The 17,077-nt window shown below is 41.9% G+C and overlaps 1 protein-coding gene across 1 annotated transcript in view; it reads right to left on the bottom strand.

Annotated features, from left to right (window-relative positions):
- The window catches only part of HIF1AN (hypoxia inducible factor 1 subunit alpha inhibitor), a 33,324-nt gene that overhangs the window by 7,244 nt on the left and 9,003 nt on the right, over positions 1–17,077 (bottom strand). The window contains exons 2-5 of the mRNA XM_083148497.1: positions 12,181–12,431; positions 5,485–5,633; positions 3,042–3,187; positions 1,458–1,564 (exon numbers count right to left, since the gene is read on the bottom strand). Coding sequence (XP_083004623.1) covers positions 1,458–1,564; positions 3,042–3,187; positions 5,485–5,633; positions 12,181–12,431 — 653 coding nt within the window. The remainder of the gene's footprint in view (positions 1–1,457; positions 1,565–3,041; positions 3,188–5,484; positions 5,634–12,180; positions 12,432–17,077) is intronic.

Raw genomic sequence — 17,077 nt, 5'->3', positions numbered from 1 at the left:
TTACATTTGGCCCCAAGTGTCTTCAGCTGAGTGGTCCTCTGACTGGGATTCCTCTAGTGTCTTGCAAGAAGCAGATGGTCCTAGAGTCTGTTGCAGGGAATCAGACACCTGAACTAGACCCTTTACTGACTGGGTAAAACCCTGAAGTTTAGTGGGCTCTGGCGAAGGATGTAGGGCCTGAGCCACCAGCAGTGCCTGTTGTGCAGGTAGAGGATAGGCGAGAGGCAGCAAGTTCACTCATGGCTGAGAATAAAGAGGTGACCCATTCCGGTTCATATACGGCCAGCTCTTTGGCAGCTGATGCACTGAGAGCCCCCGTTGCACAGCGTTCATAGCCCCGTGTGATCCTGCACCAAACATGATACGATACATTTTCATTGCATGTTGGTGAAGTATATGTATGCAGCTCAAGAGCAGCCCCATCCCCATACTATAACACACTTATAAAAGAAAAAAGCTGCTGGTGCTGATGTGCGATTGTAACAGGCACAGTGTGCTTCAACTGTAAATGAACAGAGACGCTAACAAGCTTAACTAAACAGGTTTTGTTCCGAAAAATAACAAAAACCTAGCAGGCTGCTGCAGGAGCCAGTAAACTAAGCAGTATACACAATTTGTTCTGAAATATTACAAATAACCTAGAGGCTCTTTGCAAGAAGCAAGGGCCAGCAAACGGAACAGTATATCTATTCACCGAGCTAGGAGGCAGCATACAATGAATTATGAAAAAAAAATAGGAGAAGAACCAAGTATAGAGACATACAGTATTAGGAGGCACTTTATACCTGACACAGAGAAGTGAGGTGTGACAGAGAAAAACCTGGTAATAAGACAGTGGCGGTATAAGGGAGGCTGATAGTGTCTCCAGACCGCTAAATAGGCAGGAAGTATATGCAGCAAGTTGGCCTCTAAACTCAGGAGGGAGACCCAGGACAGGATGCAGAGGACAACAGAGCTCGGTGCTGCCCCCTCCTGGGACCTCCAGGGCCACCACTATAACAGCTCAGTTTTAGCGGTGGTCTAGAGGTGGAAACAATGCAGAGCTGATAGCTCTACAAAAATAAACCTAAAATAAGAGCTGAAAACAGCCCTTCATTAAAAAGGTGCCGTTACCTCAGGCACCAACAAAATACTGGTTCCTGAGGACAAGGTAGGGTATGAAGGAGGATGATCTATATGCTGCACTTCTCTAAAGAAGACAGATCAATAAAAAAAGTAACAAAAAATAAATTAAAAAAATTGTTATTGAGATGCTATTTTAGAAATAATAATAAAACTAAGGCTATAGTGTTCTTTAAACCGTATATAATAATTATTTAATAGTCACCGTACATGATAATTCTTTAATAATAGTCCCATATCTTGCTGTAGGCTATAAATGCGTGCTATGCCGCCTGTGGATAATGCCCAAGTAACAGAACTATCAGTAATATTGCCGTGTGAAGGAAACTGCTTACCAGTACATTGGAATATATAGAACATCCCCGGGGCCCACCACCGTTTCATAGCCAACCACATTCCTGTAATTGGGAAACCGTTGCAGATCAGGGTTATCAAAGTCCACCTATAAAAGTGAAGAAAGCATAATTTTTTTTTATTAAAAAATAAATAAATAAAATGTGTGTGTCAATATATTAGTCATGTCATGAGGCTAGGACAGCCACCACATTTATGATTACAACTTGCAGTGTTACTAGAACAATCCCATAAAGCCCCACCCCTTTTGTCAGTTTGTGCTAACCTTCTGTTACAATGCTGAGGTTTTAGTATAGTAGGAAGCTAACTATCAGTTCGTTCTTGCAGCATTGTAATCTGTATCTCACCATTATTAGCAGTTAAACCCAATGATGATTGTAGGTCACATATTTCAGAACCCAAACATGCTTTCCTTACATGAAAGGATGGACAACTCAACATACCGACTTCAGGTGATAAAATAGCAAAATTACTATATATTAAAAAAAAAAAAAATGTACTTGTTTCCTAGCACGCCACCCGTCGTTGGTGATCGCATACCCTAACTTAAGGAATGCGATGGACGCGACCGACGCAATTTCAGGGCTATTTTTAGCCTTTTCCCGACAATTAAAAAAATTGCATCCATCGCATGCCTTACGTTAAGGCATGCGATGCGACCGATGCGATGGATGCAGTTTTACATAGGGAACAATGTTAAATGGGCCAATGGACCCGATTTTTCATTGTATACCCACCCTTATGGGTATTTTACATGACAAATGCCCCCCCCCCATTGTTAACGCCACCCCACGATGAACGCCAACCCGAAGCGTGGCTAGCGCAGCGAGCCCGCGAGGGGCGGCAGTACACGTCCTCCGACCTTTTCACACCCCCACTATCCACATCGTCGTGGAGATGATTTCATATAGTGTGGGGAGCGCAGCGAGCTACCAAGCCCGAAGCGTGGCGAGCGCAGCGAGCCCCACGAGGGGATGCGTAATACCCGTGAAGTAATGCACGTCCGCTCGCCACGCTTTGGGCTCGGTGGCTCGCCACACTATATAAAATCAACTCCACGCCGACGTGGATAGTGGGGGTATGAAAAGGTCGGAGGACGTGTACCACCGCCGCCTCTCGGGCTCTCTGCGCTTGCCACGCTTCGGGTTGGCGTTGATCGTGGGGTGGCGTTAACAATGAGGGGGCATTTGACCCATCAGGGTTGGGAAACAATAAAAATTGGGGTCTGGAGGCCATTTAACATTGGGGCCAATGAAAAAAAAAAATAAAAAAAAAAAATAAAAAAATAAAAATCAGGTCTCAGGGACCATTTTACATCGATTCCAATGTAAAAATCACGTCGATAGCATTGCATACGATTTTTGGGGGTCCCGAAGGATACAATTTTTATCGCTGGCGCCGTGCTAGGAAACAAAGACCAAAAAAAAAAGAAAAGAAGAATGCACTATAGTTATGAAAAGAAGGTCTCCTGTTTACCATACCATAATGATACATGTACATGTAGAGCAAATGTGCCACCAATAATAAATATGAGGTTAGCAAGACAGCCAAAATGTGGTTCTCACCTGGCTCTGTCTGTCACAGGGATGATGAACAGGATAAGGATACAGGCATTCAAACTGTTCGGGTGGAAAGAGGATACAACGTTTGTATCCTTTAATCTGAGCAAAGAAATTTTGCTGCTCGTCATAATGTGCCGGAGTCACGTTCCCTGTACACAAACAGCAACATGAGTTTTGACACGTACACAGGAGAGCAGCACGATCGCGTTACAGGCATATGTAAAATATTCTCAGTTCACAGGCTTAAGTAAATATTTACAGAAAATATAGAATACATCATAAACATACTGTAAAACCTTATTCTGCGATAATAATTTCAGATAACTAGCGGTAAAGGCCCTCGCACATTCACTCTTTATGTGGGGCACACTCATATAGAGGGTACACACTGAGATATGCACTATTTTTCTATTCGATTTTGCTTATAGAAGCAAAATTGAATCGAAAAATCAAATGGTTTTTCTACATTTGATGAAGATTCAATCCCAATGCGTGCTACCATTTAGTGTAAATTGAATAGAAAATTAGTCTTGGCAGGCAAGACTATATAATTCAGATCCGTACTACATAGTCAAAATCAGAGGTGAAGACTAACCAACCCAGACACAGATCCATATCGATTAGAAAGTGAAATCTCACAGTGTGTGCGCACCATTACGGAAAACTATTTTCCTCTTTTATTTCACCATTTTATAGAATGCAACTCATTCGTTGCTTTAACCCAGGCCAAACTATGGCCCTCCAGCTGTTGCAAGACTACACATCCCAGCATGCATTGCAATAGTTTTAGCATTCCCTAATAGCAAAACTGTGGCAAGGCATGATGGGACTTGTAGTTCCACAACAGCTGGAGGGCCATAGTTTGGACATGCCTGCGGTACTTGTTTCTTATCACAGCCACAATCGCGGGCATCGTGTGCCTTAACTTTAAGGAACACGATGCCCGCGATTTCCTTTGAAAAAAAACAGTACTCGGGTACATTGCGTCGGTCGTGTGCCTTAAGAAGGCACACAACGCGACCGACGCGATGCCCACGATTTCCCCATAGGCTTCAATGTTAAAATATTTTAACATTGAAGCCTATGCGCGCCCGACGCGATGCCCCCGATTTCTCCATTGGCTTCAATGTTAAAATATTTTAACATTGAAACTGAGTCCATTTAACATAGTAAAAAATGGGAAAAGGCCGAATAAGGGCCATTTCTCATTGGCTATGGCCTCGTCATGTGTGTAAAAAAGAATGGCCCCCCATTGTGGCCGCCACCCCACTCCTCCGACCTTTTCATTCCCCTACTATCCACGTCGGCGTGGAGTTGAGAATAGATTAGTGTGGCGAGCGCAGCGAGCCCCGCGAGGGAACGCTGATACCTGTGAAGCCCGCAAGGGGACGCAGGGATCTGTGAAGGTATCAGCATCCGCTCGCCACGCTTCGGGCTCGGTGGCTCGCTGCGCTCGCCACACTAATCTATTCTCAACTCCACGCCGACGTGGATAGTAGGGGAATGAGAAGGTCGGAGGACGCGCACCGCTGCGCTCGCCACGCTACTGGTTCGCGACAATCGTGGGGGTGGCGGCCACAATGGGGGGCCATTATTTTTTACACACATGACGGGGCCATACCCAATGAGAAATGGCCCATATTGGCCCTTTTACCATTTTTTACTATGTTAAATGGACTCAGTTTCAATGTTAAAAATTTTTAACATTGAAGCCTATGGACACGATTTCTCCATAGGCTTCAATGTTAAAATAATTTAACATTGAAGCCTATGGACACGATGTACCAGATTTCTCCATAGGCTTCAATGTTAAATTATTTTAACATTGAAGCCTATGGAGAAATCGGGTACATAGCGTCGGTCGCGTTGTGTGCGTTTTGGTATGCACCCCAAGCGACCGACACGATTTTTTCCGACACGACCACCACGATAGAAATCGTGGTGGCCGTGCTAGGAAACAAGTACCATGCCTGCTTTAACCCCTTCACTGGTAATCCCAGGAATCTTCCGGGCTATGCTTCAGTGCCAACAGTGGCATTCCTGGAATTTTTTTGGGGATTGCCACTGTCTCTCCCTCCTTGGAGCCGGGCAAAGCTTCTGAGAGAACAAGAAGTTCAGCTTCAGCAGCTGCCCGGCTCCTTCCTCCTGGCTGTGTGTGGTGTTACCTTGCTATTGTCACACCGCGCACAGCCGGTGTGCTGGGGGCAGGGTCGGGCAGCGGCTGATATATTGCGCAACAGCGCTGCTTGGCCCCAGGACACGCAGCAGTGTTTTATTTTATCCCTAAAAATTTTTTTTTTTAAAAACCCACCACCACTGAAAGGGTTAATCAAACACCTCTAATAATGACAGGCCACATTATGTAGGGACGTCACAACCATTTACACCATGAGAACCGGTTTATGTGCACCAACTGTATACCACAAGGACAGGTCTGGTTCTTTACCTTCCATGCCGATCAGCAGTAAGTTGGAAGTCAGCTGGCCCCAGCCATGCTTTGCCTGTTGCTTATTAATCCAATTCCAGTTAAAACCCAAAAAATCCACCACAATTTTCCGGCCAACTGTATCATTCAGAGTTTGCTGTAGATATAACCTACATGATGGAATAAATATAACTCTTATTTATGCTGCTATCTAAACAAGACAAAGGATGTAACACATATTTGGGGAGAAATTCAATTAGCTTTTTGTATACCTTAAATAAATAAGCTTATTGAGCAATTTACTTCTCTTAAGGTCCATACACAATGGACATCTATGCCCAGCGTGTATGCTGACAGATGATGGGGTAAATACACTTTGGGTGTTTGCAATCTGGGATCACGGCTGTCAATCCCCGCCGACAGCCGTGATCCTGGCCCGTTTGCAGTCCGATCGACCCCATAAAGACAGACGGAATTCAATGTCCTGCCTGTCGATGGGCGCAAAGGGGGCGTGGCCGTGAAAACGGACGTGGATTGTCCATCTGCTGCCTGGATCACGTCAATCCACGGCCGTTATTGGCAGAACAAGCCCAACAGCTTCTGAAGTCGGGCCCGTTCTGCCGTGATCCCGCATAAATGCTGTCGTTAATGACAGCATTGAATAGGGAGCTGCCGCTTTTTCCCATGTCGGAAATAGCGGTGGCACATTGCATACCCCCCATTGAGCGTTTTTTGCCCGTTTTAGTGATATAACCTGGTGTGGACGACAGAGCAGGACACTATGGAAAGCCGTTCACCCGGTCGCTCATCTGCTGGTAATTCCAGCAGATGAGTGGCCAGGCCAGTGATAATGCGGGAGTGTGCATCGGCGCTCATCATTGCCTCGTACACACCGGGGGGCTTTCTAGCTGAAAGCAGCTCAAATGAGTAAACTGAGCTGCTTTCAGCTCAAAGTCACCCAGTGTGTATGGGCCTTTATCGCCACTATATAGGCCCCCACTTAAAAGCACAAATCAATGGAAAAAGGCTTTTCCCAGTGGTCAGTCATTTTTTAGATTAGCCCCATTAACAGCAAAAATCAGCCGGTACACCGAAACATTATTGGATAACAGTGTAGTCTTTGTATGTTGTAGGTCAAAAATAAAAATTGTGGACTCAAAAAGGTGTCAATGGATGTTTTTGCTTTTAATAAAATAAAAATTTATATTTTATCAAAAATATGTTCTAAATATAGAGTGGATAAAAATACCTGTAGTATACAGGGTTTTCAAAATGTGTTCAATATGTACTTATTGTCCAACTTAAGCTAATTCAAAATGTCTAAGTATCTCTTCAATCATGTAGTGGAGCAGGGGGAAGGGTGTCTTAGGGGTCCTGATCCAAGTCCATACATTATGGAGTTTATACACTAAGATGGGAGTTCTATTGAAGATGGGATGTTGCTACAGGTAACTAAGATTTTATTATCTTCTAGAAGGTGCTAAATAAGTACATTCTGATTGGTTGCCCAAAGCAACATCTCCTCTTCAATCAAACTGTAGTAAATAAACACCTATTACCTTAACTAAGCTATTCTGACAAACTTTTCACCTACATAGCGGCTGTGGAAAAAAAAAAAGTCTTATACAGATAGTTAGGGCAGTTTCACACGCTCCGGCTAACGCCGAATGGTCAAGAAGCCGTGCACAGAAGTTTACAATGGTCGCAATGGCCACAGCCCGGCAGCCGTCCTTTCCAGTGGTGAAATCCGGCTGCAACCGGGAGGACGGGCCGTGGCCGTCCGGTGTTAAAGGACACAATCCTGTCCATTATTAACTACTGTGTACGGCATGGCTTTTGTCCGTGCGGGGTTTCGCCGCCCAGCGTTAGCCGGAGCGTGTGAAACAGCCCTAACTGCAGCTTAATTTGTCTGGATACCTGAATAGTAAAAAAAAACACCTTGACCAGCCTCATTAAGTTGCATTCAGCCACGTAAAGCCCTGAAAACTGGTTATTATGCTAACTGAATTCCTCTTTTAGAGCTAAAGGTGAACTTACACTGGAAATCATTTTGAATATAAATTGAAAGGCATTAAGAAAATAAAGAAACACAGACAAATCTCAAAAACATGCAATCAAACATATAGGCAGATATACTAAGCCTTGCAAAGCTATCAAGTTGAGAAAGATAAAATACTGTATGTCCTGACACTAGGCATTCTCGAGCTTAGGATAACAGATGCCTACTGGGGCCTTTATACCGTTATGTAGGAATGCAGTGACTAAAACAGACTTCTATCTAAAATACATTTGAGTGGTATGTAAAACATTGAAAATAAACTAATCTTCAAGGATAGTTTAAAGCATTCTAAAAAGATACTCCTTTAAATTTGCCACTAAACTAAGATGTCAAGTATTCGTTTTATCTGTAGTTGTGCCAAATGTTAACTGCGATTCAGTTTCTGGACAAAAATGGTCACATTTTTATATACTTGGATTAGGAGTCGAATACACAAATCCCAATAAAAAGTCACCAGTGCTCATTTCATCAACACTGACTTTAGCCTTTGCTTCTCTTTGTGACCTTGCAGAGTATGGTACACCTTTGCCTTGCCAACTACTCCTGGGAAGAGTGACAGGGTTGTTTAATATACTCAAATGATGCCCAATCTGCTTGACATTGGAATGATGGAGACAGAAGTTTTATAACCCTTTGCAGCCTCACAGACATAAATAATGGTACCCTGAGAAGTGCTTTCTGACCATTATTCAGCTCCATAAACAGGTTTCTGTTAAAACATAGAACAAACAAAGTTTGGACTTTTAAAAGTAAACTACAAGTCATCTGATTGAAATACCCCAATATAGGAGTCACCATGCCTTACTTATGTACACAGCGACTGGGCGATCAATGTATTTACTGAAGTTATCAAAACTAAAATACGCTTGTATATGACCCAAAAAAATATTTGTAAAGTGTTGTGTGTGTAAAATATGGAGTTTCAGGTATTTAAAACTGATGCAATAAGTAATGAGAGAAAAAAAAAAGAAAGAAAACACAGAAAGCTCTAAGACCCCCCATATCATGGTTTCTTTATGAAAAGGTTTATGTTTAAACTACAAGGGGAAGAATCAATTCCTAGCAATTTGTACTTCAATGTATGTTATAGTAGATAAAAATTAGCAGTGATCCTGGTTGCAAACTGCACTTGCCCAACTTCTGATTGTGTGTATAATGTATAATATATATTTACAGTTTCTTATATAGCACACACATATTCCACAGCGCTTTACAGAGTATAGTTAAACAGTCACATCAGTCCCTGCCCCAGTGGAGCTTACAATCTATATTCCCTATCACATTCTAGGGTTAATTTTGTTGGGAGCCAACTGACCTACCAGTATATTTTTGGAATGTGGGAGGAAACCAGAGCACCCGGAGTAAACTCACGCAAGTACGGGGAAAATATACAAACTCCACACAGTTAGAACCATGGTGGGAATTGAATCCATGTCCTCCATGCTGTAAGACAGCAATGCTAACCATTACACCATCCGTACTACCTCACATTACACATATAACTGTTCATACTGCATTTTCAACCCTCCCAGCACCACAAATCTTCAATCATTGCTCCCTATTAACGATGTTGATGAGTGTCAAGTAACCAGCCAATTATTATTGTAGACACTTGCCAACTTCCACAACACAGACACAGGGTTGTCTCAATCCAGGGCGGATCTTAATCACTTTTGTGGTTCTCCACACCAGTGACATCAGTGCAGCTCAAATGAAGCAGTAAAAGTCACTGACAATTAATAATCTAATACTCTCTCAGTTGTATATAAAAAAAAAGTAAAACTAACAATAATATTTTTTCAGTTATCCCCATTGCCAATGAAACCATAAAAAAAGAAGCTAAGTAACAGCCAAAAGTTCAAACTTTTAGTTCAAAAAAGTATAGAAAGCATAAATAACATTTTGAATATTATAGGAACCAATACAGACTGAGTATCCCTTATCCAAATTATTCCACAAAACTATAGTTCCAGAATGTCCCATACTGGGGACATGATATGTAACTGGCACTACTGGGGACATGATATGTAACTGGCACTACTGGGGACAAGTTTTACAGTGTACAGGGAGATCCCAACCTTTTGAAGCCAGAGAAGGCTGTGCACTGATGCTCACAGCACTGTGGGACAATCCATCTAGTCCCCATCAAGAGCTTCACAGAACTAAAGACTGGATGAACTGTAATACTTTGTAATGTTGTAGCACAAATCAACCATGAACTATAATAAATAGAACAAATTCAGAAAATAAAAGTAAAATGAAACAAATTGAATGAGTATGTAAACTCTAAGCAAATATTCCTTATACCCCTTTCACACCAGAAATGCAGAGACAAACCCAGGAATTAAATTCCAGGGACAAGGAGGGACATTCCCGGGTTGGGACCCATTCACACATGCTTTTGAAGCAGGGACAACCCGAGTCGGCACCTTTCACACTGAACCCAGGATGACCCTGCATTTCTATGAGAATAGCATTGAAAATGGCCTTTTTTAGGCTCACATTAGATTATGGATTATTAATAATTATGACACAAAAAAAATTGTAGTGTTTCAGCCTCTGTTTACTTGTGTAAAACAAATTAAAAGGCATATGAAAGCATCTTCCCCTCTAATGATTATTAGCTCTCTCACCTCCTCATTTGTCCAAGACAGGGCACACATTGCAGGCTTTCAGGGGTTAAAATGAACTTCTGGGGTCTGTGGTGCTACAGAAAATGCACACTGTCTCCATGCACGCTGTATGCTGTCTATGGGTGTGTCTGAGTGTCCACCACAACAGGAAGTTGCCCTGCTAGCAAATCAGCACTAGCAGAGGCAACACGGGAAGCAGGGACATGTCCCTGCACCTTTCACACCAGCCAGTAACCCTGGAAGGACCCGGGAGCAACCCTGCTACCTAGCAGGGTTGAATAGCCGGCAAATTAACCCGGGAATTTGTCACTGGAACCTTTCACACCAGAGCTAGTCCCGGGTTGTTCCCGGACCCAACCCGGGAATTTAGGCTGGTGTGAAAGGGGTATTATTAAACTCCCTCTTGTTGCCAGATAGGTAATTGTTTGCATAAATTATAACTTAGAATCAGAGGTGTTGTTTTCATTAAACATATTATTGATGAAAGGTGATTTTAACCTTAGTGAAGAGTCTAGATAGAAAGATATAGTATATAGTGAGGAATAGATATGAATGTATTAGGATAGTGTTTGAATATGTCTGTACTGTATATAGATGCACATTTGTGTCTTACTGCAAGGTTAGGGATTTTTATGTAGGTATATGTCTACTGTATGCCTGGTTTACAGCAAATAAATAATTAGAACCTGGTAGAATAAAGTCAACAGGTCATCTGGTTGTTAGGCTACATAATATGCAAACAGATCCTGGTATGTTTAGGGGGATGTTAAGATGCAAAGTTACAGATCACAATCAAAGATCTGCATACCTTAAGAAGTGTAGAAGCCAGCTGACCAACTGTACTGTCCAGTTATGGTGCAGGCCAGAGGCAATGACAACACGAAAACAAACTACTACCAACAGGTTATAATTGTTCATGCCAATACCCTAGGCAAAACAGATCATTGACACATCAACACAACCAAGGGGAAGCCTCTGAAGATTAAAGAAATACTATGTTTTATGATCTTGGGATCATAAATACCCTACATGCTCACCACCTTGGGGCAGAATGAGCAGGGCATGGTTTATGACACTGTGGAATCTGGCAACCCCATAATTATCTCCCACACTGGGCACAATGGGAATAGGCCAGTTTGAATGGGCAAAATATGGGATAAAAGGAATGAGCTTATGGGTAGAAGTCAGTCAGCAGAGGAGCATAAGAAGGAAAGACATCAGGAGGAGAGGAGAAGGATGAGAGTAAGAAGGGGAAGATGAATAAAGCTTGGTGGAGATGTTCACACCTAAGGAATGGAACAATTAACTTGCAAGTATTCAATTAGTGTTAGTAATTGTCTAAGTTTGTTAATTTGTTTTATGTTCAATGTTTTATAAGGAAGTATAAATATAATTATAATTAGCATATATATCACTACTGTGCACAACTTATTCTGTATGATTTGTGTTTTTCCTGTAAATAAAATATCTTTGATCGGAGCGGCAAAACCAAGTTTGAACTCACTTTGGAATCATAATTTCATAATTCCTATATATGAGAATTGCATGTATGTATCAGCAGCCTAGGTTGTAAGTCTGACGCAATATATTTGCAGATATATGGGATAAACGTGTATTATAGAGTATACATAATTTATTATTATTGAAGAGTCCCCTTTTCAATAATTGGCACCCCAGGTATTAATATAATAGAAGATTCCCAGTCCACACTCTTCTGAAACTGGGATATGGAAGATCCATGTGTCCTCATATATCAAACCCTATTGGAATGGCAGATTCCGTGAGAATTTGTCATTTACAAATGAATCAACAGAGTTTCTTGGTGATCACAGGCAACAAATATGCATTTAGGGTAAATAGACCCAAACATTTAAAAACATTAAAACAACCTTCCCTAAGTGGTCATCAGAGCAAACTCCCTGCTCTCAAAAAGAATGTAATTCCAAGGAAGACCTGGTTAAGTGAAAACATATATAATTAACAAGTATCTAGTGATGTACATCAGGTTATAGTAAGCTCACTTACCTCTCTTCGCCCTCTCTCTGTTCTATGTCTCTTAGCTTCTCTACAAACTCTGGAAACTTCATCTCTTGTCTAATGGACTTTGGCTTAAAGGTCTTAAAGTTAACTATTTTCTTCTCATCATAATAGAGAAACTTGTGGCTGTTGGCACTGTACACAGAGAAGTCCCCATTTCCAATGTTTTCCTTCAGATAATCCAAGTCCCACTTTAGAGCTGAGTGCACCAGATTTGTATCAGTAAGTACCACTGGCTCCTGTTTTAGTAGGATAAAAAAATGTAAATAAAAAAGTTGGTCTGAGCCTGCATTTATAAAATCACTATACTTTAGGTCTGTACAATACAGGAAATTATAAGAGGACAGCATGCATTATGGAAAGGTATAGTGGGCATTATCCACATTACAACCAAAACAAAAGCCACAACCTTGAAGACTCATTTTTAAAAAAGGTACAAAGTTATGCAACATTAGTACGCAGTGTTTCAGATTATTAAAGTTTGTTGACTATAAGCAGTTTAATACCCTCTGCTTGGAATGGATTCCAACTAGCGACAGACAGTATAGTAAAAGAAAATATAAATGGTATAGTAAAAGAGAATATAAATGGTAAGCCAAAGAATATAGCCTACATTTGTTATTTAATACACATTCCAAAGTACACCACTTGCAGTGCTAACTAACAATGATTTAACATTGTATTAAGATGGACTAATAAATGTGTATATTATATACTTATAATGGCCCAGAGTTATATTTCCATTACGGCTGCATGTAACAAGTTTTAATAGTGTGGAAGTGCTGTATTGCATCTTTGCGTACTGCTGAACACTTCAGAGTCAGGGGCATCTTGGACATATCGCTCTGTCCATAAGATGGGTATTACGGGCAGCACAGATGTTGTAATGGTTATCATTACTGCCTCACAGCACTGAGGTCAAGGGTTAGATTGCCACCATGGCCCTAACTGTGTGGAGTTTGTATCTTCTCCCTGTGCTTGCTTGGGTTTTTTCCGGGTACTCTGGTTTCCTCCAACAACCCCAAAAAATATACTGGTAGGTTAATTGTATTGTACTATCCTTGCACATAGTGCCCCCTAAGCCCCAGCCTGATTGACCTGCTGAGGATGTTAGAGGGTGGCCAATGGGCACCAGAAGCTCCAATCTCTGTGTCGGGGGTGATCAATTAGCAGGGTTTGTATTTATTTATTAGCTACATTTTTCGTACTTTAAGAACTGCATGAAAAAAAGCCCTTACAATAGGCCAAATATTGCGGTACTTGGGTAGTTTCACGGCGCCGATATATTGGATGCGATATGCATCAACATGCCACCAGTATGAGAAATATACAGAAAACACATTAAAATACAATATTAAAGCCTTTTTGAGCAATTTTCAGAGTGCATACATGTCAATGAGACCTGACTGCTTGCTAAACATGATACACAAGTAATGGTTCATTAACTGGGACTGAAAAATGCCCTTTATCAGCAAAATCTACACTGCAATCTCTGCCTACCAGACACATGATCTCTGCTCAACATACATAACTACTAGGCGGCGCGTCATGGGAGGTTTGGTTTATTACACATTTACCACCACCCACCCCTCCCTACGGGTACCTACTGAATCTCTGCAAAGGATCTAAAGGCCCATACACACTCAGTTTTCTTGCCAGTGTGTACAGGGCAGCGTCGAGCGCTGCTGGGCGCTCCTGCATCATTGTTGATGGACGTCGCTCATCTGTTGGTATTACCAGATGAGCAGCTTTGTGGGCGGCTTTCCATAGCACTGCGCTACGGAAAGCTGTCCGCCCCCTGCTGACAGTGCGGGGCAGGGGGAAAGCCGCTCAGTGTGTATGCACTGAGCGGCTTTCCCAGCAGCAATGACAATGATCATCGCTGTCCATACATGCTGGGCAAAAATCGCTCAGTGTGTATGGACCTTAAGCCCTGCAAACAACACTGTACTATTCTAGTTTGCAGACACTAAGGGGAGGACCTAATTGCCATTGAAGGGTCCAGATTGCAATATATTCAAATGCCTGCAGCAGCCGATTTTGAACCCTTTGCTCGGACTCCTATTTGAACAAACACACACTGTTTGGAATGTATGCCTTATTTAAATTTACCCACTCATTATAGCAGTCCAAAAGGACATTTTCCCGAGACGCTTTTTACAAAGGGTCGTTTTACTTTTAAAAACAATATTTTAAATCTACTCTAGACTATTACTTCGGCAAGAAAGAACACTTTGCAATAAATAAATCTATAGCTTGGTACACTAGAAAATATTCTGCCCAATCCAGCAGATTGTGTGTATCTATGATATGTAGGTCCCTAGTGACACCCCCCATTGGTCCTGTAGCAGGGCAGGTGGGGGATTTCAGTAGCGATAACATGCTGCAGAATGTTTGCCACATCCCATCAGCAGCAGTAGGCAGTATTCAAAGCGGCCGGCGAGGAGGGTTTGTACCCTTTCCCTCGCCGAAATCAAGCCATCCTCAGCGTATTCAATGTAGGGGAGGACGGCGAGATTCCTCTTAAACGGCGAGGTTTGCCGCAAAAGTAGCAAATTTGCTGCCTTTTGTGGCGAGCCCCGCCATTTTAATGGCCACACGCTGTTTCTACCTCGTCTCAGGGAACCAGCAGAGTGGAAACGGCAAGTGAAGGGGAGGGGGGAGAATACCCTTACAGCGAGCTATCGGCACTGCTCGCCGTCATACCATTGCTCGCCATCAGGGACATGGAATACCCCTCATAGGTTGGGTTTGGTCTACATTGTGTGCCAAGCTTAAACATTATAAAAACATCCATGAGATATGGTATTTACCAGAAATTCAATAACTGAAACATATTAAAGTCTCTACAGGGTAAGACCAGCTGAATGGTCTGCAAAATGGTTAGCACAGCTGTCTATGCACACTGAGGCCATGAGTTCATTTCCTGACCGTTTTGTGGGTGTAGAGTTTGTGTTTCCCCAATATATGTGATTGGGAACACCAGAAAACAACCACTCTCCAAGACAAGGCAGCGGACAAATACGAACCTTTGTGTGCATGCATGTGTGCCCATGTGATATAGAATAAACATTGTAAGCTCCAGAGAGACAGATAAAGGTCCGCACACAAGGAGCAATCTGATTGCTGAGCAATATATTGCTCAGTGTCCCGTTTTCATCAGCGACCAGAGATGGTCGCTGATGAAAATGAGTCACTTTGCCTGCAGAAGCATGCTCCACCCCAGGGGCTCTCGGCCACCTGTACACACGGGGATATGGTCACTCAGCGACATTATCTAGAATCACTCCATGTGTACAGGGCTTAAGTGTGAATAAAATATTCTCTGTCAAGTTCTACATGTATTGAGTGCACTATATAAACAACTTAATAAATAGAAACCAGCAGCTGGAACCACAGAGGTAAGAAACACCATGTATGGCCAGGCTGTTTTGTACAATACAACACAGAACTATTCCCACTACACTGCTGCTATTAGAAAGTTATTGCATATCCCACGGAACATGGGGTAACAAAGCCAGAAGGTACACTCCTAGGGAGCTTAAAAGACAGCGGTAAAACTGTAGAGCCACTATAAAAAAAAAAAAAAAAAAAAAATCTGTGGTATATTTTCTAAAGCATGTTTTTAAGATAAAAAAAAAAAAATCTTAAGACATGTATTTTAGATAATGAAAATTAACAGGTCAAGTTGTCATAAATGCAAACCTTTCAATGGAAAGGTTAAACAAATTGTACACAGCTAGAATGGAAAAGGAGTAGGTTTGCATACTTCTTTTCCAATCGATATATCAGCACAATAGGATTTCTCTTCAACTCCATGGTATTCATACATACATGAGAATATATTATATAATAATCTGTGAGATAATTCTAATAATGATGTTTTAACTTCCTATAGTGAATATTTTTTTATATAGATTGTAAGCTCCAATGGGCCAGGTACTGTGAAGTGTTCCCTGCAAAGCTCTGCGGAATATATTGCAAAATATTGCTCAGTGTCTCGTTTCATCAGCGACCAGAGATGGTCGCTGATGAAAAGGAGACTCAGCCGTGGAAGCTGCATGGGAGACAGCTGATCACAGGAGCATGCTCCTGCGACCATTAGGTGCTGAACACTGGAGCACACACCCGGCGATTTATCGCCCCCACAGCACATTCAAATCACTGGCAATATGGTCGCTCAGCGATTTTGGTTTTAAGTTAAGTTGCAGGTTTTGAACTTTAGACCTAATACCTAACTTTGAGACCTTTGACGAACCCTGGCTTACCAACTGGTATTTTTCTCTTATTGTTTAAAATAAAACAATCACATTTTAAACAGCTGTGAAGTTCTTCAATTTCCTACATTACTGCTCTTCTGTACAATAAAGCCATAAAGAGCCATGTTAATGCATTCTTTCCATGATTTGTATAGATTCTGTCTACTTAGACACAGGGATGGGCCATTGAGCTATATAAAGACATGACAGTGTTTAACACAGAAGGAAAGCTAGAAGTTTGCTGTACTCCGCAGCATATGAAAAACCCATGCAGAATAAATAAAATAAGCTATAAACAGAAGCTTGTAGGTAACAAATCAAAATACAAAGGACACATATAGAAAATGCAGTGACCCTTAAACCAAATCACACACCACCAGAACCACTAACCCAGGAGACACTCAATGCCAAACAGCAAATGGGCAACATCATCCTTCGCCTCTGACAAATAGGAAAGACTCTGGCACTGAACAGACTGATCTCGGTTTGCTATATTAGCAGGGAAGTTTAGTTTAACATAGCAAAGTCTCTCCAGAGCCAATTTCTCTTTACATAAGCTAGTCTCATGCGATCCATCTGGTTGCCCATATATGTTCTGGTCAACATATTGGAAGCACTGTAATGCA

This window comes from Crinia signifera, chromosome 6 (genome assembly GCF_055691185.1).
Source record: "Crinia signifera chromosome 6, ASM5569118v1, whole genome shotgun sequence".
NCBI classification, from domain to species: Eukaryota; Metazoa; Chordata; class Amphibia; order Anura; family Myobatrachidae; genus Crinia; species Crinia signifera.
The sequence above is the reverse complement of the archived record's forward strand: the minus strand, read 5'-3'. Positions and strand labels throughout refer to the sequence as shown.